General features: G+C 50.7%; 1 protein-coding gene across 7 annotated transcripts; it reads right to left on the reverse strand.

Annotated features, from left to right (window-relative positions):
- Positions 1–11: 11 nt before the first annotated feature.
- On the reverse strand, positions 12–19,616 carry Camta2 (calmodulin binding transcription activator 2). Of its 7 annotated transcripts, none has more exons than XM_057776454.1 (23): positions 19,434–19,614; positions 17,828–17,922; positions 17,555–17,658; positions 14,715–14,782; positions 14,497–14,632; positions 13,877–13,963; positions 13,501–13,654; positions 13,072–13,206; positions 11,589–12,529; positions 10,492–10,618; positions 9,192–9,326; positions 5,880–5,995; positions 5,105–5,289; positions 4,778–4,856; positions 4,286–4,508; positions 3,677–3,978; positions 2,406–2,602; positions 1,979–2,162; positions 1,577–1,648; positions 1,461–1,481; positions 1,137–1,324; positions 899–973; positions 12–811 (listed from the first exon to the last, which is right to left on the reverse strand). In XM_057776454.1, exons 2-23 carry the CDS (start codon positions 17,856–17,858, stop codon positions 748–750), a joined length of 3,624 nt encoding a protein of 1,207 aa, XP_057632437.1. In that variant the 5' UTR covers positions 17,859–17,922; positions 19,434–19,614; the 3' UTR covers positions 12–747. The 7 variants fall into 7 exon arrangements, with proteins under 7 accessions (XP_057632437.1, XP_057632438.1, XP_057632439.1 ...); XM_057776455.1 differs by having other exon boundaries at positions 13,877–13,948; positions 19,434–19,613; XM_057776456.1 differs by lacking the exon at positions 1,461–1,481 and having other exon boundaries at positions 19,434–19,616.
- Positions 19,617–19,804: the final 188 nt, after the last annotated feature.

Genomic DNA, 19,804 nt, shown 5'->3' on the forward strand with positions numbered 1-19,804 from the left:
CGGAGGCTAGCTGGTGCAGAGATGTTTAATGGCAGTTCGTATAAACCAAGCCCATGCACAAATAGAAAGTGCTCGTGGAGCCAGCCGGGGGCCCCCGCCGCGCCAGGGAACCAGACGCCCGGCCGCGCAGCGCCTTAAATAGATTCTTCACTATACTCTGTATGTTACAGTATGTACATACCCCTCCCCATGGGAGCGGGACTCCGCCTCGCGATCCTATGTACACCCCCTCCTCTTTGGAACCCGGGGTGGGTGGCCAGAGTCAGGGTGATGGGGAAGACAGGGCCAGGAAAGGAGGAAACAGACGCAAACATGCGGAGTCAGGGTGGGGCAGTCACCCCTGAAACACGAGGGCGCGCGCAGCGAAGGCAGTAGTGGGGACGAGGCGGATACATTCATCATAGACTCGTCGAACAAATAAATAAGGCAAGTCAGGAAGGTCCGAGTCAGGTGCAGGCAGGAGCGGGGTTATGAAGAAGGTGCAGGCAAGGCTCCATAGATCACAGCTGAAGATGCAGATATGTGGGGTACGGGTCTTCTGGAGCCAGGGACCGAAAGAGGAGGCACGATCAGAAGGGAGGAGAAGTGTAGGTCTAAGGCTGGGGAAAGGGGCAGGGGTTCTACAAAGGGCTCCCAAAAAGGTGAAGGAGAAAAAGCTGCCGACAGGGGGCTCCCCTAATCCCGAAAGCCTTCTCCTTGTTAAGACAGCCAGGGGCCCCCAGGGTGTGGAGAAAGGCGGTGGAGCGGTCAGGTGGCCAGTCCTGGCTGGGGCAGCCCTTCCAGCTCCTGGTTCTGCTTCAATTCCCTCATCCTGCGGAGAGACAGAGAGGAGTCAGAGGAGAGTGCTGGATAAGGAAAGGTGGCAGGGCAGAGATCCAGTGAGGTAAGGGATTAGAACCTGTGTCGGCAGCGCCGCAGGAACCTCATTATTTTCCGGGCTGCCTGGTCCTGCTTCTTGGTAAGAAAGGAGCCCCTGGTGAAAGAGAGAGAGAACTCATAGAACTCAGGCCTCCCAGCTCCCCATTTTAAGTCCATAGTAGGCAAAAGCAGGCAGGCAGGAAGAGAAGAGGGAGTGGGCTTTATCAAAGAGGTAAGCAGGGGTCTGTAGGAGGAGCGGGAGCGGGGGCGGTTCCTACTTGTTTCGGGCCGGCAGGGGGCCTGAGGGCCGGTGAGCAGGCCCTGGCCTGCGGCGGTAGGAGCGGTAGTGCTGCTGGATAAGTACGGCCGCTCTGCGGCTCTGCTGAAACCGCTTCTGTTCATAGTAGCTTCGGAACTTGCTCTGAATCAGGATGGCCGCCTGAGTCATTTTCTTATACAGTGCAAACTGTAGGGAAGGAGAGAGGGGACAGGAGCTGAAATGGAGGGGCAGAAATCCAAAGCCCTGAAGGTCACCCTTAAGTCAGGTTGATGCACATCCCTTTCTCTAACCCACACTCACGCCCAGAGCTCATGCCTAATACCTTAAGTGCAATCCAGGTCAGCTTGTGGAGAGAGAGGGGAAGTTAGGGCTCTCAGCCCAGGGACTTGTTAGATGGGGTGGTTGTGTGTTGGTATACCTTTGAGAAAAGGCTCTAACCTGCTTGTACTTCCGATAACAACGTTGGATCACAGCTGCGGCCACCTCCTGCTGCTCCTTCAACCTCCGGCCCTAAGGAAAGAAAATGAGGCCAAATCTCAACATCTCACAGCCTACCTCGTGGACTCTGGACCTACTCCTTCCTCCTGAAGTCCCCTCCTTAAAAAAATTTTTTTTTCACATTTATTTATTTGTGTGTGTGTATGGGCATGCCTGTGTGTGGACATCAGAGGACAACTTGAGGGAGTCAGCTCTCTTCCACTATGAATTCCAGGGACAAAATTAAAGCTGTCAGACTTGGTGGCAAGTACTGGCTCCCCTGGGCTCTTTCTTAGTCCCATTTAAGGCCTCTGAATGAGTGCTCTTTTTGCAAAAGCACCGTGAGACCCTGGGCTCTCTGACCTTGTACTTTCGGAAGGCTGTCTGGATGACGCGTGCCGCCTCATACAGTTCCCGCTGCTCATGATCTGAGAGTGTCAGCAAGGCAAAGTCACTTTCCATCTTGCCACTGGTAGATGCAGAAAGGAACTCTGCCCAGGAAGGTGCTGGAGGGATAGCTAGGCGACCTCGCTCCAAGGGCAGTTCACTGTGGGGAGAGAAAGGCTATCATGGAGCATCTTAAACCCCTTTATCCCGGCTAGAGGTGGCTACTGGGGACAATCTTTAACAAAGTCTGAAAAAGAGTGGCTCCAGAGTTCATCAACGAGCTCTGGTCTCTTGAACACCCAGGGCCACAGCCAAAATGGTACTTTAGCTGTAAGGGAGCCTGCTTCCTCCCGCCCATCTTTCTCTGAAAAAGAATCTGAAGGCTTTGTTCTGAGCTGGTCACCTAGTAGGGGCTGAGCTGGGGAAATGGTCCACATTCTCCAGGTAACTGGCTAGCCAGGACATGGTCTCACTAAGCCCCACAGTGCCTGTCTGCTCCCTTGGTGAGGCTCCAGCTTCAGGGAATCCTGAGAAGTCCTCTCGTTTAATCCGCTCTGGTGTGGCTTCGATGATCTGCTTGGCTAGTGAGATCATGTCCACCTGGATGAAGGGAGACGAATGAACTTAACTACTGATGGTCCAGCAGCACAGCCTAAGCTGTAGCCTTAAACCCCACTCCCTCATCTTTCGAGATGCCACCGGCACATGCCCCAGGAACTGCTTTTCTCCTCTCTAATTCTGAACTAACACTGCTCATTCATTCATTCTGATTGATTCCCTCTGAGGGACACAGCCCTTCATGCTGTTAAGTTGTGGAGAACACAAAAAGTGAAGGATGAAGATCTTAGCATCCTTCCACTTTGCCCACTGTCCCTCTTGGATCTGCCCTATGCCCAAGTGTAGCCCAAGCCTATCCTGCTTCAGGTCTCCAAGAACCAGCCTAGGACTTAACAACACTCCTGGTGAATAGCTAGTTGGGAGGCAAACAGCATACTACTGACCATACTCCATTATGCTGGCTTTGGAGGTTTGGGTTTGTTGTTGTTTTGAGACACTGTCTCACTATGTAACTCTGGCTGTACTGGAACTCACTTTATAGACCAGGCTGGCCTGGACCTCACGGAGATCCTCCTGTCCCTGCCTCCTGAGATGGAGCTCTTGTTTCCTAATTAGACTTGGCCTTTCTAAAGCGAGTGTATGCACAGGTCCTAGCACTTATCTTCAAGGTGCACTTCCCAGCAAGTGGCCCACACCTTTATTCCCAACACTAGAGAGGCGGAGGCAGGCAAATCTCTGAGTTTAAGGCCAGTCTGGTCTACAGAGTAAGTTCCAGGACTCCAGAGTGACATAGCGAGACCCTGTCTTAAAAAAAAAAAAAAAAAAAAAAAACCTTTTCCTTCATGGGTTGACAGGTGATTGCAATGGTTCAGTTCTAAGTGAAGATACTCCCCAGCTCCCCAGGATTCTTAACCTTTCCTACCTTGTGACTGCTAAATCATAGTCTGGAAGGAACTACTAAGCAAAGGGGTCCTGTGCCCACACTCAAACAGTAAATGGTTTTTCTTCTAAAACTGAAGCCAGGCTGATCTGCTTCATGGAACTCTGTCACCCCACCTCTGCACCTCACTCCGTTCCTAGCCTTTATGAATCTAATCCCACCAATATAAAGAGTACCGGGATCACATCCACAGCTGGTGGGCTGTCAGCATCCTCTGGAGGAGCCCCATCCTTCTTGGCTAGTGCGAGCCCAGAAACGGAAGGAACAGACTCTTTGGAGTTAGTGGCTTCATAGTCCATAAAGAGTAAGGGTGTCTCAGGGGCGCCGGAAGAAAGCTGGCCTGGAATCATCTCCATAGTAATTTCAGAAGCCAGCAGAGGAGCAGGGGGAGGACTGCCATCTGGGGCACTTGAATAGGCTGATGTGACAGAGAAGGTGCCATCTGACAGCTCCGAGGGTGAAGAGACGCTGCTCAGACCTGAGTGGAGGGCAGAATGGGTAAGGTCAACGGGACCCGCAGGCTACCCTGAATCTCTTACCTCAGCTCATTTCAGTTTCTGTCTTTTTTATATATTTATTTTTATTTTATGTGTGTGTGTGTGTGTTTTTCCCCAAATATATGTCCATTGTGAGCTACTATGTGGGTGCTGGGAACAGAACCCAAGTCTTCTGGAAAAGCAGCCCTCCAGCCCCTCCTCTGCCTCTTCTTGGTCCCATTACCTCCCATTCCTGTCTCTGTCTCCCACCCTTTGCTTTGGTCTGGACATTTTTTGGCCAACTCTCACCAGTGTCTGGGCTGGAAGAAGGTGGAGATAGAGCAAGTGGGTGCTCAACTGAAGGTTCCTGTCTCTGCAACTCCTCAAGGCAGCGGGCAAGGCGCACATGACCCCGAGAATGGGCCACAGATAGGGGGAGACGGCCCAGGGAGTCAGGAATGCTCAGTGCTTGTCGATTCCAACAGAAAAGGAGCACAGCAGCTTCTAAGTGTCCCAATGCACAAGCCCACATCTACGGAGAGACGGTGGAGTGAGGCCTGTCCATCTCCAGCCAGTTCTCAGGCCCTGGCCCACTGCGGATTTCCCTGCACTCCTCAAAGGACCACTCCTGGAACTCGCTCTGTAGACCAGGGTGGCCTTGAACTCAAAGATCCACCTGCCTCTGCCTCCCAAGTGGTGGGGATTAAAGACCTGCACCACCACCGCCCTGTCAAATCATTCTTTTGAAGCATCCATTCCTCTGCTTATTGCCCTGAGGGAACTTGGAAACAACATCCTCACCAGAGGGGTGCAAGAGAAATGGTCCACGTTGAGCGGGTCAACCTCTTGCTCTAAGTCCAAGCTTCCAGTCTCCACACTCCTAGAGGTTAGGGTCAACAGCAAAGCCCAGTCAGGGAGGAAAAAATGGGACAAAGCAGGAACATAGAAGCAGAAGGACTGGAAGTGACTTTAAGTTGGTCAAGAAGTCAATGTCTTACTTAGGTCAGGATATTAAGAATCTTCCAAAACCCAATCTTCTGAGAGCACACCTTCCCATAGTGACCCTGATCCTTCCAGACAGGGATCCAAGTTCTTACCCCCTGGGGCTTTAGTCTCAATAGTGCTCACCGCCACTGGCTCAGAGTCTCAATTAGTCGAGCATAGCCCTGGGCAGCAGCCAGATGCAGAAGGCTCATGCCCCGGAAGGGGCTTCCATGGATCAGACGTTCAGGACCTCTCCAAGTGGAACGGGGGATCATGCTCTCTACCAAGACCACCACACGTGCCTCAAAACCAGGGCCCTGGCCTTCATCCTGCAATACATACACCCGTATGCAGAGATTTGGGCTTTTGGTCCTGCAGGTTATCTTACCAGCTTCAGCTTTTAGCTCTCTCGCTCTCTCTCTCTCTCTCTCTCTCTCTCTCTCTCTCTCTCTCTGTCTGTCTGTCTGTCTCTTTCTCCTCTCTCTTACACACACACACACACCCCTTTCCCACTCCAGGTTCCCACTACCACTGACAGCTCACTGGTTCTCCTAGTTTGAGTCCCTTGCACACCATTGCCCACACTGGGCTTCCATACTAGTACTGACTGGTGCCACCATGTTCATGTATGCTTTTCTCCCGCATGAACCAGCATCTTCTCAAAGCCCCCAGCCCTTTTTCCTCAGAGAGTCAGAACCCACAGAGCTCTTGGGCCCAACATTCCTGATTCCTCCCCCACCCTCAACTTCACCTCCACCCTTCAGATCAGAAATAGTCCGAAGCCTGTCATGCCAAGAGGGAAGAGTACTTGCTGATGAGGCTGGGGAAAGGTGAGTGAGGGATGTTACATGCTAGAACCACTCTCCTTATAGAGATCCTATGCCCCCACTGTAGACTGTGGTCTTTGTTGTAGAAGTACCTGAATTGGAGGAGCCTCTGGACCCTGGCCAGGTGCCTGCCCAGCTGCTGCAATCTCTGCCATCCGCTTCTCCATTTGCTCCAACCGCTCCAGGATGGACATCCGGAACTGGCTGTCTGTGGAGTGGGCATGGGAGGTTGAGTAGACAGGATCTAGGTGGTGCTAGTAACATTACTTGGTTGTACCCAACGTCTGGGGGATGAAGAATGGGATGGTCAAGTTTTCTCTTCCCCTATACAACATCCTCCTTACCCATTCATCTTCACAGAACTAACCAGGAAGGCTCAGCTTTTGAACTAAGTCTATTAATCTTATGTATAGACTAGAACCAAGATTAAGAACCAAGGCTGGCTGGGCTATGGTGGTGCATTCCTTTAATCCCAGCACTCAGGAGGCAGAGGCAGGCAGATCTCTGTGAGTTCGAGGCCAGCCTGGTCTACAAGAGATAGTTCCAGGACAGGCTTCAAAGCTACAGAGAAACCCTGTCTCGAAAGAACAACAACGAAAAAAAGAACCAAGGCTGTTTCCTCCAAGACAGAGGCATCAGGAATTCTCCAGTGCCCATCTGGTCCTCAGCTAACTAAGCCACATATTGGCATGTCCTCCTCCAGCCTTTTCCTAAACAGAATGTACCCTAAGTTCTTGTTCCTGATAGTACCTTTGTCCCCCATGATGGGCTGACGTACTCCAAGATCCCTCTTCTAGGCTAAGCCCCAAAGTACTTGAAGACTTCAAAAGCACCACCTACTCCAGCAGATCCTCTGCAGCTTTGTACAAAGGATGGTTGGGGAGAGACGGTGACAGAGATGGGTAGCCATGTTCATTCTTCCTCCTCCCAACTCCATGCACAAATTCACACACACATACACACACACACACATTTATGCACACGCAAACAGAAGCTGTATCTGTTCCCTTTTGAGATCAAATAAGGACAAGGAAAGGAAGTGAGAGGGGACTAGAGCCTAGAGAAAACAAGCACAGAAAAATAATGAAGACGGGGGATGTTCTACAGTACCATGATAGAAGGGAATGATGAGCAGAAACTCAGACAGGACAGAGAGGGGAACAGATCCAGAAAGTCCCAACCAAACAATTAGGAAAGAAAATAGGCAAGACCAGATATAGTTCAAGTGGGAAGAAAGGAGACCCGGCAGAGAGATGACACACAGATTAGAAAGGGGTAAAAGTAAAGTGATGACCAGCCAGAGCAGCACGGATCAAAGCTGAGGATGCTACCAAGGCCCAAAGCTAGGAAACTAACGCCACAAACATCCACTCACATCTGACACATCTACTCAGGCTGTACCACAAGTGTGACCCACCCCCAAGAGTGAGGCAAGAGTAGGAGTAAAAGCCCCCTGGGAGAGAAGGAGGATGGCAGGAGAACTGAGAAGAACCGAGAAGCAACAGAGAAAGAGTAAACCTTGAGAAAGCAGAGGGTCAGATAGAGTTCTCAAGCCCCCAGAAAGGAAAAGAAGTAAAAGAGCAGAAATGGGACCAACTAAAACACATATAGCATATGTGTGTGCACGCCTGTATGGGCAAGAGAGGACACTTTAGTAAGAACTGTACCGACAGTGCCACACGTTTCCAATAGTCCTATAATGAATACAACTTTACCATCCAAAAGAAAAACATAAAAATAAATGACCTATACTTTTTCCTTTTAATTTTTTATTTATGTGTATGAGTGTGTTGCCTGCATGTGTATCTGTGCACCACTTGTGTGCCTGATGCCCAGAGAAGCCAGAAGAGGGCATCTGATCCCCTAGAATTGGAGTTACAGGTGATTGTGAACCACCGTGTGGGTGCTGGGAATCAAACTTGGGTTCTCTGCAAGAGTACTTAGAGCTCTTAAATACTGAGCCATCTCTTCAGCCTGGGAGGCCTCAAACTTGAGAACCTCTTACTCCAACCTCCAGAGTAGCTAGAATTACCAGTATACACAACTTCTCCTTGTTCAATTTTGTTCTTCTTTTTTTTTTTTTTTAATTTTATTTTTCGAGACAGGGTTTCTCCGTAGCTTTTTTGGTTCCTGTCCTGGAACTAGCTCTTGTAGACCAGGCTGGCCTCGAACTCACAGAGATCTGCCTGCCTCTGCCTCCCGAGTGCTGGGATTAAAGGCGTGCACCACCACTGCCCGGCTTCAATTTTGTATTTATTTAACAATAACAATTTTAAACTGAGAGAGGTACCACATGACTATAATCCCAGTACTTGGGAGGTAAATGCAGAAGGATCCAGGAATTCAAGGGTATAAAATGAGTTTGAGGCTGGCCCAGACTACATGAGACCCTGCCAAAAAACAAAACAAGGGGGCTGGAGAGATGACTCAAGGCCATCTTAAGTACCATGGCTACTCTTCCAGAGGACCCTGTTTGATTCCCAGAACATACAAGGCAGTTTACAATGGGTGTAACTCTAGTCCCAGATGATTGATACCCTCTTCTGACTTCTATGGGTACACAAACACATAAAAACACCCGTACAAATTAAAAAAAAAAAAAAGTTAGCTCCAAAATTCACAGAAATAAGGACAGTTTGCTACCACATTTAAAAAATGACTAATGTCCCCTCCAAACATAGATTAAAAAAAAAAAAAGCCAGTGGTGGCACACACCTTTAATCCTGTACTTGGGAGGCAGATTCAGGAGGATCTCTGTTTTTGTTTTTGTTTTTTTTTGTTGTTGTTTTTTTTTTTTTGTTTTTTCGAGACAGGGTTTCTCTGTGGTTTTGGAGCCTGTCCTGGAACTAGCTCTTGTAGACCAGGCTGGTCTCGAACTCACAGAGATCCGCCTGCCTCTGCCTCCCAAGTGCTGGGATTAAAGGCGTGCGCCACCACCGCCCGGCTCAGGAGGATCTCTGAATTAGAGGCCAGCTTGGTCTACAGAGTACGTTCCAGAGCTACACAGAGAAACCTTGTCTCAAAAACCAACCAAACAAACAAACAAAAAACAACCCTCCCACCCAGAAAAACAAAAAACAAACAAAATGAAACAAACAAATACCAACAAAGCTGAGCATGGTAGCACATGCCTGTAAATCCCAGCACTCTGGGAGGCAGGGGCAAGAAAATGGCAGCAAATTTTAGGCCAAGTTGATCTACAAAGAAGTTCTAAGATAACCAAGGCTACATAGCAAGACTCTAAAAAACATTAATACACACACACACACACACACACACACATGAACACGCACGTCCAGTGGAAATGGCAGCAATAGTGGGCTTTCCTGGTGCCCTGAAAGGTAGAGCATCATGTTATTCTCATGTCATGCCTAAAACCTTGGGTCACAGGGCTCAGTACTCACCATCCAGTGACAACCAGTCAAGCTGCGTGGAAGGCAGAGACAGGAATCGGCGGGCTCGATACTCAAAGAGCACAGAAGCAGAGAGGGGCCCCTCCCGCCCTGCCACCTGCAAAGACACCAGCCCTACCTCGTGGGCTGGGGAGAGTAGGTCAGGGAGAAGGGCTCTTTGCCTGGCTCTTTTCCTGGCTGATTGGCTGTATTGGAGCCAGTGATAATTATTAGGGCATATTTCTCCTGTTCCCTTGCTGTGGGCCAAGAGACTCCCAGCTTCAGTGTGTAGCCTTTGCACTAATGGGGCGGTGGGGGGGGGGGGACTTAACATATCTATGGACCAGAGAATTATTGGCTGCAGACTTTGAGTTAAGGGTATTGCTCAGCAAACATGATGGTGGCTAACTCCTTCAATCCTTTAGACCAGAGTTCAGAGGTCATGACCCTTGCTGAAATGAAGGAAAGGGAAGTTGTCTGCTCATCATCAGTGTCTGGTAAGAGCTGTATCCAGAGTCTCAACGTCTATCACCCCGAGGAAAATATCACCAGGCCTCAACCTCAAGATCAGGGCCTGAGACTTTTCTCCCAATTCCTGGCTCCTCTGGTCTTACTTCCCCTTTCCCTTCATACGTGGTTGACTGGGGCTGTGAAGACCAGGAGAGAATATACTCCTAAACAACAACACTGCCAACCTGGAATACCCTGAGGAAGACAACTGTTGAGTCCTAGGCTGCAGGGAAGGGTGGTGGCAAAAGATAGGGAAGTCAGTCTAGACCAGCGCTGTCCACAAGAACTTTCTACAGTGTTGGGTATGTTATTGGGAGCCCTAAAATGTGTAGTGGTTAAACACTTGAAATACGGTCAGTGTGCCCGAGGAAATGAATTTTAAGTTCTATGTAATTTTAATTAAATAGGTCCATGTGGCTGATGAACTTTCTCCTTAGATTAGTGTAGAAGACCCTGGTTCCAACTAAGCTACAGAGACAGCATGGGCATTAGAGATCCCTTTGGCCACATGCTTAACCTTAGAGGAGGGAGACCAAGATCACAAGGAAGGTATGGAATTAGCTAAGGTCATTGGTTAAATAACAACTGGGCTTCTTAGATCTTATCCTAGATTTGGGGACACTAAGACCATGCTCTTCTGTCTGCTGGGGGAACTGGACACTCAGCCTCAGGGCTGGAAGAAGCCTTTGTGCCCTCAGAACAATATATTTGTTTCCAGTGCTTCCTGGAAGCCTGGAGGTCCTCAATCATCTTAACTGTCCATAATAGCAGTCCCTTCCCTCATTATTCCCGATCTCCATACCAGGACAGTAGCAGCGTAAGACACCAGGCTGGACAAGTGAGGCTGGCACTGCGATGTGGTCAAAGACACAGGAGTAATGCTCCGCGGCCTCCGTCCAAGGGCCTGTGATGAGCACCTTGACCCCACCCTGCAGACAGAAGTCAGACAGCCGCGTGACTGGAGTTGGGCTTTCAGTCACTCATTTATTTAGATCCTTAGAAATGACCACTGCACAGCAGGATCTGTGCTAGAGTTTAGAGGTTCACTGATGAACAGGACCCACCTTCCGGCCAAGTGGTTATTTATCTCATCAGAACTAATTTTCTTTTCTTTTTTTAAAGGATCTCATGTAGCTTAGGTTGGCCTCAAATGTCCTATGTAGCCAAAGATGAATTCCTGATCATCTAGCTTCTGTCTATTAATGTGCACCACCCATGCCCAGTAAAACATCTTTCCCCAGTGCTGATGATCCAGCCCAGGCCTTCTATATGCTAGGCAAGTGTTCTACCACTGAGCTACACCCTGAGCCCTTTACTGGACTGTCCCGAATCTACTAAGAAACACAAGTCAGGACCTCCGCAGGAGGATCAGACGACTTTCATCAGAAAGCTGTGTGCTGGGCTACTTCACTCCACTGCAGTTCCCTTTCCTCCTGAAGTCAAGTGGAACTTCTCCGTGCCGACCACAGACTTCTGGCTGCCCAGAATTTGAAGTCATATCTCAGTGTACATTTTGTTCTCTAGTCATTAGTGGCCCCCATGGCCCTCCACCTTAAAACAGTCACCAAGAAAATGAGGTCCCTGAAGGGCTCTGAAAACCACGATAACACATTGGAGGGGGACGGGGAGAGGAGCATGGATAAAGACTATGAAAATACAAGAAAAGCTACAGTTTACCTAAAAGCAAAGGTTAGGAGAACCAGGGGGATGAAGGACTTGGGAGATCACCTAAAGGCAGAGTATATGCCTAACATGCTAGATTTGCTTCCTAACATTACAAACAAACACACAAAAGCCATGAAAACTGAGAAATAAGGTCACAGGCCATGGGGTAAGAGTTAATAAAATTCATTTTGAAAAATCAGCAAACAAGTGGGAGAAGAGAAACCCAAGACTCACCTCTGGGTAGGACCACTCTGGGGAAAAGTCTGTGATGGTGTGAAGAGCAGGAGAAAGCTGGGGGGTTGGGGCTGGGACGCTTGGAGCTTCATCACTGATGAGTTCGCCCATAAGGTCTGGGAATGATGAAAGACTGAAGGGCTCTAGTTCACTGGCGCCACCAGAGCCCCCAAACAAGGCTTCTCCTCTTGTTACCCTGCCTGATGGCTGCAAGGTGGCAGGTGAAGATGGGGATGAAGGAGGGGGTGAAGGTACAGGTGGCACAGTTCCCTGGCACTTGAGTTCCTCCCCACTATCATCATCTTGGATAAAGAATTGGTTTCCTCTTCTCCCACTTGCTCCCAACTGTGAAGGGAGACCTCGAGCAGCTGCCTGGGGCTCCAGGGCAGCAGCAGGTTCCAGGGCAGGACAGGGAATATGAGTGCCCTCTGCCTCAGGGAAGTCTGGGTTTACTCCTTGGCCCCCTCCGTATGTCTGGCCCCTCTGGGGGCTGTTGAGAAAACGATCAGGGTCAAAGGCAGGGCTGGGAGGAGCTGGTGGAGCAGAAGGTTCAGAACCTACAACCATAGCCACGCTCACAGAAGATCTAGGTTCAGCCTGGGGAGCCAAGTGCCTGGTGGGTGTCAGGCCTCCAGCACGCTGCTCTAGTCCTGTTAGGAGGAGGATGGCAGTGCCTCCTCTTGACGAACTCCCTCGAGAGGTAGGAGGGCTAGGTCTGATTTCTAGGGGTTCTGCAAATCCTGAGGAGGAGGAAGAGGAAGAAGAGGAAGATGGGGAGGTATGTGCCTTGGGAAGCTCTGGAGGAAGTGGTGCTATCAGTGGCGGAGGTTCAGGGGGCTGGGAGTGGGATATGGAAGCCAGGGTCAAAGCTCGGGGCTCCACTTTGGGAGAGATGATGCGGTGTTTGGTGCTGCTGCATTTGTGGGTGAGGCTCCCGGAACCTGGAATGGAGAAGAATAGGAAGAAGAGAAAGGATGATACATCCTTCTCCAGCAGACCCTTCCTGGAAGCCCCGCCCCCATCAGTAAACCCACAGTGTAATACTGATTATGACCACTGGGAGGCATCAGAAGTGAGTCTCCCCCTCCCTTCAGTTTCTCAAAACAAACCGGACTAGAGGAACAGAATAGGGGAGGAGCCCTGGCTTGAGGCAGTAGCTGAGAGCAGAGGGTAAAGGCAGAGCAAAAGGACAAAAGAAGAACCAAGGGGTACTAAGGAGGATCAAAGCTAAGGTTGAGTGTGATCGGTGGTGTGGGATGGTAGGGGCAGAAATTACTAAAAACAGTAAGCGCGAGAGCCATGGACTGCGGGGACTAAAGTGTATACATTCTGGGGCCAGTGTTGCAGACAGGAAGTTCTTTGCTCATCGGGCCATCTTCCTGAACATGCAAAGACTTGCAAATTAGTATGCAAATTCCATCAAGTCAGTTATTAAGCAATGTGGCTAAATGGGAAAACAGTTCCAGAGTCAGGCTTCACTTACCAAGGCCCCCACTACAGAGGCAGGCATGGGTTCGGGGTGCTGGCTTGGTTGGGTGGGTGTCCAAGATCTGCTGCACCAGCTGTTCCACAGAGAATTCCTCCGACCCATTCCCACAGCTCCACTTGATGCCATGAACTACAGGAGATTTGGGGGACACTGTGAGGCTTCCAAAGGACCTCGATGGCTCCCCTAAAGCCCTGGCATGCTGAACTTAAAGCTGCTCAGACATACAGCTCACAGCTGTCTTTCGCCCCCCTCCATATTCCACATCTTAGACTGCACAGCCTCAGTGTCTGGTCTCCAAACAGGAACGCTCCCTCCTGGCTCAGAGAAAAACAGTTACCCGCAGGGCTCGTGCACGGAGCTCTAGTGCTTTTGGGAAGCTCCACTCTCCCCTCCCTTAGAGCTCCATCCGTGCTTGTTCCTTACACATGGGCTTTAGCTGTCCCAATAGCTCTTCGCGTGACCACTTCAGCCACTCCCGCCGGTCGCTACTGATGGAACAAAAGATGGGGCTACAGCCCTTTCCACAGTCCTCTAGGGCCGGGACGTTCAGGTAGTGCACGAGGACGATGTCAGGGTTCTGAGGGCACAAAGGCACGCGCCATGGGCCTAGGATTCAGGGTCTTGGCTTCCTAGTCCTCACTTTCTTCTGAGCATTACCCCCAATTCTAGTCACCCCCAATTTCCATCATGTTCTAGCTTCTTCTTTTCCCACTCAGAACCTATTCCACTTCATCTTTTCAGACCCCATGTTCCTCAAAGAGCCAGAAATCTGGCTCCCTGAGGTCTCGGTTGGTCTTACCTGGAGCAGCCAGTAGCAGCGCCGATGGAATGTGGGGACGATGGAAGAGTGAACGTAGCAGCCATAGAGACACTGCCAGGAGACAGGCTGGGGTGGGGGGAGGGCTAGTCTGCTCCCCAACTCTTCCTCTGTTCAGTCCCTTTGCAGGAATCCCAATCTTTCCACCAGTTCCTCTTCAGCCCTCTCCCTACCCTCACCTTCTTCCTACCCCTTCCAAATTCTGGCAGCCTTAAGTCATGGTTAAGGGACAGAGAGAAGAGAACAGAGGAGCTGGGGATCTTACAAAAAAAAAGGGGGCCCAATTTGAGATATGGGAAAGACATCTAAGGGCAGAGAGAAAGTGCAGAACAACAATGATTTGGGAAGAGAAACTGTGTTTAGAACATAATTACTTAGATCCCTGAGGGAAATGCAAGTAAGGGAATGTGAAGGGTATGTACATTGGTGCCACAGGCTGGGCTGTGGAGGGCAAATGGGAAGCTGAGAGAGAGCTCAGCAATCAGTCAGCTGATCCAAAGTGACTGAGAAGACTGAGCAGGAGAGGCTGACAATGTTCCCAAACCCTGCCTGCCAGGCTGGAGTGTGGGCAAGGGCGATGTGTGGATGTCTGATGTTCTTACCTCCATGCCCTGGACCTTGAGTTTCATGTGGTCCTCTCGGGTGGTCTTCCCGTCCTTCCGCTTCTTCCAAAGGTAACCATCCTTCCGGTATTTCACCTTCTTACGGTTGTAGAGGATAATGGAGCCATTCTGAGGCCTGGAAGGAGGGTGGGAAGGCTTGAGTTTTGTGAATACAAACCAGGATTCCTGTTATTTTTCAAACTGGAGAACCTTCTCACCTTGTCTTTGGGGCACAGGACAGCCACTCATCATGTTTCTCAAAGGTGATCAGGTAGGATGCGATCTCCTGGAGGAGAGGAAACCCTTGGGTCACCCCCTTGGTCAATGGCTCAGGGTCTCTGCAGAGGTATGGCAGGTATTTGGGCCCAGTAAGGTCTCACAGTCCTCTTAAGAACAGCTGGTTCTACCCTAACTTCAGGTTGGGGATATAGTTCCGTAGCAGAAAAAGACAGTGCTTGTTTAGCATGTGCAAGGCCCTGGGCTCAAGTACCAGAAGGAGAAAATAAAAACAACCTAACCTCTTATCTCTCTCTCCCCATACTGGAGCCTATACCGTGGAGCCAGCTGCAAGTTTACCCTTTATTCACGTTAGGTACTTTCTCTGTGACCCTTTCTGTGAAATGTCAATGGTTTGACACTGACAAGGACCCCAGGTTCTCTGTCTGACTCCAAGGCTTTCAGAAAAAGTATCAAACTATCATTCCTACTATTTACTCAAATTCAACCCACTGGTCCCGCCAGATGGGCTCATTGGTTCCTTCTTCCTTCTTTTTTTTTTTTTTTTTTTTTTTTTTTTTTTTTTTTTTGGTTTTTCGAGACAGGGTTTCTCTATGGCTTTGGAGCCTGTCCTGGAACTAGCTCTTGTAGACCAGGCTGGTCTCGAACTCACAGAGATCCACCTGCCTCTGCCTCCCAAGTGCTGGGATTAAAGGCGTGCGCCACCACCGCCCGGCTCATTGGTTCCTTCTTGAACACACCTCCAACAATCACATTCTTCACGCTACTGCCCTACAAGCCTAAAGTACCATATGAATGCTTGTGTCTGGAAATCACCGAGTATCATACGTGCTACAGGTGCTCTGTGAAGACTTGCTGCTGCTCTGAACTTCCTGAAGGCTCTGTAGCGCCTACAATAACCATATGCAAACACACCCATTTTTATTGACAGTACACAGTCTCACTACATAACCTTGGCCTGTCTTCTTGTACTTGATATATAGACCAGGCTGGCCACAAGTGTGTTGTAATCCTTCTGCCAGCCTCCTGAGTGCTAGGACTGTGGGTGTAAGCTGCCACCTCTGGCTTTACAGACAATCCTTTTCTTTTCTTTTTTTTTTTTTCTTTTGATTTTTTGAGACAGGGTTTCTCTGTAGCTTTGGAACCCGTCCTGAAACTAGCTCTGAAGACCAGGCTGGCCTCGAACTCACAGAGATCTGCCTGCCTCTGCCTCCCAAGAGCTGGGATTAAAGGTGTGCGCCACCACCAGCTGGCTACAATTCTAATACTGAATCAGTAATTGTCAACCACTAACTGCATACAAGGAAATACAAATACGTATACAGAACACAGAAAGTGACATCCCAGGAACTGTGCCCTCCAGAAGGTGGTAAAAAGCAGGGGCTCTGAGACAGGTATGTGGGTATCCACCTGTAATCCCAGTATCCAGCACTCAGGAGGCTGAGGCAGGAAGATCAGGAGCTCAGGCCACTGAGTCCCTGTCTCTCCAACTTTAGGCTGGAGAAATGATTCGGTCAGTAAAGTGCTTGCTGTCCAAGTGTGGACATAAATTCAGATCCCCAGCACCCACCTAAGAAGCTGCGCATAGCTGGGCATGCCTGATGCCTGTAATCTCAATGCCAGGGAAAGAGAAACAAGATGGTTCTTGGTTCTGGGGCTGGCTGGCCAGCTAGTCCAGCCAATCAGTGAGCTTCAGTCTCATTGAAAGGCCAGTGGTGGCACACACCTTTAATCCCCGTACTTGGAAGGCAGAGGCAGGGGGATCTCTGTGAGTTCGAGGCTAGCCTGGTCTACATACAGAATGAGTTCCAGGACAGCCAGTGCTACACACAGTACACAGAGAGACCCTGTCTCAAAAAACAAAAACAAAAAGAAAGACCCTGTCTCAAAAAATTAGGTAGAGCGTGAAGAGTGACTAAGGAAGACATTTACACAGACCTCTAGCCTCCACAAACATATGTAACCACACACGCCTGCACATATGTACATATACACATCCATACCCCACCACCACCACACAGGTCAACATGTGGAGAAGGTTAGCCTGGGCTAAATGGTGAGACCCTGTTTAAGGAAGAAAAAAATAAAGTGAGGCAGAGTAGCATACACCTGAAATCCTAGTACTAAGGACATGGAAGCAGGAGAATCAGCGTTCAGGGACTGGGACTCAGTTGGTAGAGGGCTTATCTAATATGCACAAGGCCTTGGGGTCGTTCCCCAGAACCACATTAACTGGGTTTGGTGGTACACCTGTAGAATCCTAGCTCTGGGGAGGTAGAGGCAGGAGCATTGGATATTTAAGATCATCCTTAGCTACACAGTGAGTGTGAAGTCAATCTGGGCTACATGGGATGCTATCTCAGGGGAAGAGAGAGAGACAGAGAGAGAGAAAGAGAGAGAGAGACAGAGAGAGACACAGAGAGAGACAGAGACAGAGAGAGAATAGGAAAAAGAATGAGTTCAAACCCAGTCTTGCCTACGTAGCAAATTTGAGGCTAGCCTGGACTACATGATACCCTGTCCAAAACCCAACATTTAACACCCAGAAACAAAACAAATCACTTTCTTCTTCATTACCATCTACAATATATGAGATAGTACAGGTCAGATGCACAGCCTGGTGCTCACTATGGAGAACTACTAAGCTTTGTTTTTATATGGATGGACTATACCAAAGAGAAATGGATTCCTCTAAGGTCCAAGGTTTTGTAATTCTGTGACCCCCCCCAAAACCTAGACTAGTGTTTGGTAGTGAGTGTCCACAGACAGAGACAGGTCCCCCTTGCCCCTCCAGCCCTAACCCCATATTCCCTAGGAAAACCTCATTTGTATTCCATCGGAGCCGCTCCGGAGGCAGCAGTGGGCATCGAGGAAGACACTCCAGCAGTTTCTTGGGGAGGAAGATCTTCAGATGGTGGCTGTTCTCTAGAGGGAACCAGAAGGGAGGGCTTTGTTAGAGGCAATCTGGAGGAGAGAGACACAGTGTAACCAAGAGCACCGGGGAGACTAGGACCAGGGCTAGAGAGGTGGGGAGCAAAGAACAGCAGAACATAGATGATTGTGCCCAAACTGGGAAACTGTTTTGTGAACTCACCAGCAACCTCAGTGGTGTCCTTGGTATTCATGGTGAGGGTTCCAGGGGGCAAGGTCACCCCCGGCCTGAGGGGCCGGGGGGAGGGGGAGTCTGTGCTGGGAAAGGAGAGAACAAGGTCATGGAAGAGGCCCCCGAGGTAGGGTAAGGGGCTATAGAACTCACTCCCGATATCTGGGAAGGATAAAGGAAAGGTTGTCCTAGAATGTGACAGCAGAACCAGAGAACAGGGATACAAGAGAACCCAGACATAAGTGCCAGGCACCAACGTGAGTGGGGAGACAAGACAGAACAGAGTGATCAGGAAGAAAAGGATGAGTGGGGAGGCTGACAGTTTTGGAACATTCCCCAGGGCAGCAGGCTGGGTTCTGGATGAGTGGGGAGGCTGACAGTTTTGGAGCATTCCCCAGGGCAGCAGGCTGGGTTCTGCTCGTCTAACCCAGATTCCCATGCCCTGGCCAACCTGAAGGAGAGAGTAGGTGAGGTCAGTTATTAGATCTTTCCCCATGGAAAAGCCAAACAGAAGAACTCAGGGTGCATCTGGGAAGGGAGAGCAAGGCTGGGGCTAAGGGTGGGCCAGATGTAGGAGCTGGGGCTCCAATCCTTGGAGGGTGGCTTGGCAAGCCAACCGGGATGGACGCTGGAGGAAAGCAGATGTGAGCCTGGTGACAAGCTGGCCCTTGGAAGACACACCCTGAGTTGCTTCTCTATTTGATTTTTTTTCCTAAGGGGAAGGGCAGATCTGATAACTGACCTCTCTCTCTCTCTCTCTCTCTCTCTCTCTCTCTCTCTCTCTCTCTCTCTCTCAGGTTGATCATGAGATCATGAGCTAAGAGAATTTGGAGTAGACATGTTGGACTAAGCTTCCGGGTAGGACATTCCGGCTTCCCCTTTGCAGCTAGCATTTCACTTCACCTCAGCACTCCTACCTCCCCAACCTCCAGCCTACCATATCCCGTCTACTACTGCTCTGGCTCCAGTCTGAGCCTCCGCCCTCTTGGGGAACAGATGGGAGCTGGAGGAGGCTCCCTGCGCGGGTTCTGCCAGGTGTCCAGGGATGGAGAGGGGGTGGAAGCCCATTCAGGATTGGTGGTGTGCAGTGAGGCTAGGGTTGGGATAAGGAGTCCACCATAGGGTGCAGGTGCGCAGCCCTGGCTAGGCAGCTTGCCAGGGTGCAGAGCAAGAGAGAGATGAGATTGCAGGCCTGAGGGTGGTTCAGGTCCATGACACGCCTGGCGCTGGGGGTGGGGTGCTCCCCCCAAAGGGGGCGGGGGTCCTGGGAGAATTTTCGAGGTGGGAGGGTCCCTCCCGGAAACCCGGATGTTCTGGAGAAGCAGCTGAACAGAGTTCATGAACACCTGGCGGGCAAGGGGCAGTGCGGTAGCCGGGTGCGGGGGTCTGGGGGCAGTCCCCGCACTCTCTGGTCTGTGATGGGGCCCTGCGCCTAGCGGCGCCCCCTGGCGCGGGGAAGGAGGACGGAAGCAGCAAGGTGGAGGCAAACGGGGAGGAGGGACGGTGGTCCCCGGCGCCGTGCTCCACACCCGGACCGCGTGGAGCTGCGCCCCCTGGCGCGGGGGTGGAGAGGCGGGCGAGAGGCCCTGGCTCTTACCTCCCGGGGTCCCGCGGGTGACGGCGGCAGCGGCCATTCTACCCCAAACCGACCCCCCCTAGCGCCGGCTGACAGCGGCGTTCGACGTCAGTGCGCACGGGGCGGGGCCTCCCAATTAAGGGAACGGGGTCGAGAAGGGAACCTGGGGTCAGCACACTGGGCCAGTCTACGCGACAGGCTACAGGATCGTCTCTAAAGGGGCAATAGCGCTGAGGGAACCGGGATCCGGAGGCGGAAGCTCAGCTGACTGATGTGACTGTGGGCGCAGGAGGATGGGGCTTGGGCAGAGGTACAGGGCCAGAGCCCTGGAGGCTGGACCTGGGCAGAACTCTTCTTGTCTCGGGCGAGGCTCGTCTAATTTGGGGACCTTG

Source organism: Chionomys nivalis, chromosome 7 (genome assembly GCF_950005125.1).
Source record: "Chionomys nivalis chromosome 7, mChiNiv1.1, whole genome shotgun sequence".
Taxonomy (NCBI): domain Eukaryota; kingdom Metazoa; phylum Chordata; class Mammalia; order Rodentia; family Cricetidae; genus Chionomys; species Chionomys nivalis.

What these genes read in the sequence shown, in the direction of transcription:
- Camta2 (XM_057776460.1), bottom strand. Translation starts at nt 17,858, where the DNA reads ATGAATACCAAGGACACCACTGAGGTTGCTG. An exon ending in CAGAGTGGTCCTACCCAGAG is followed by an intron (nt 10,619 to 11,588) that starts GTGAGTCTTGGG and finishes TTCTGTCTGCAG; the next exon opens with GGTGGGGTCAAGGTGCTCAT. An exon ending in GAGACTCTGAGCCAGTGGCG is followed by an intron (nt 4,857 to 5,104) that starts GTGAGCACTATT and finishes CCTAACCTCTAG; the next exon opens with GAGTGTGGAGACTGGAAGCT.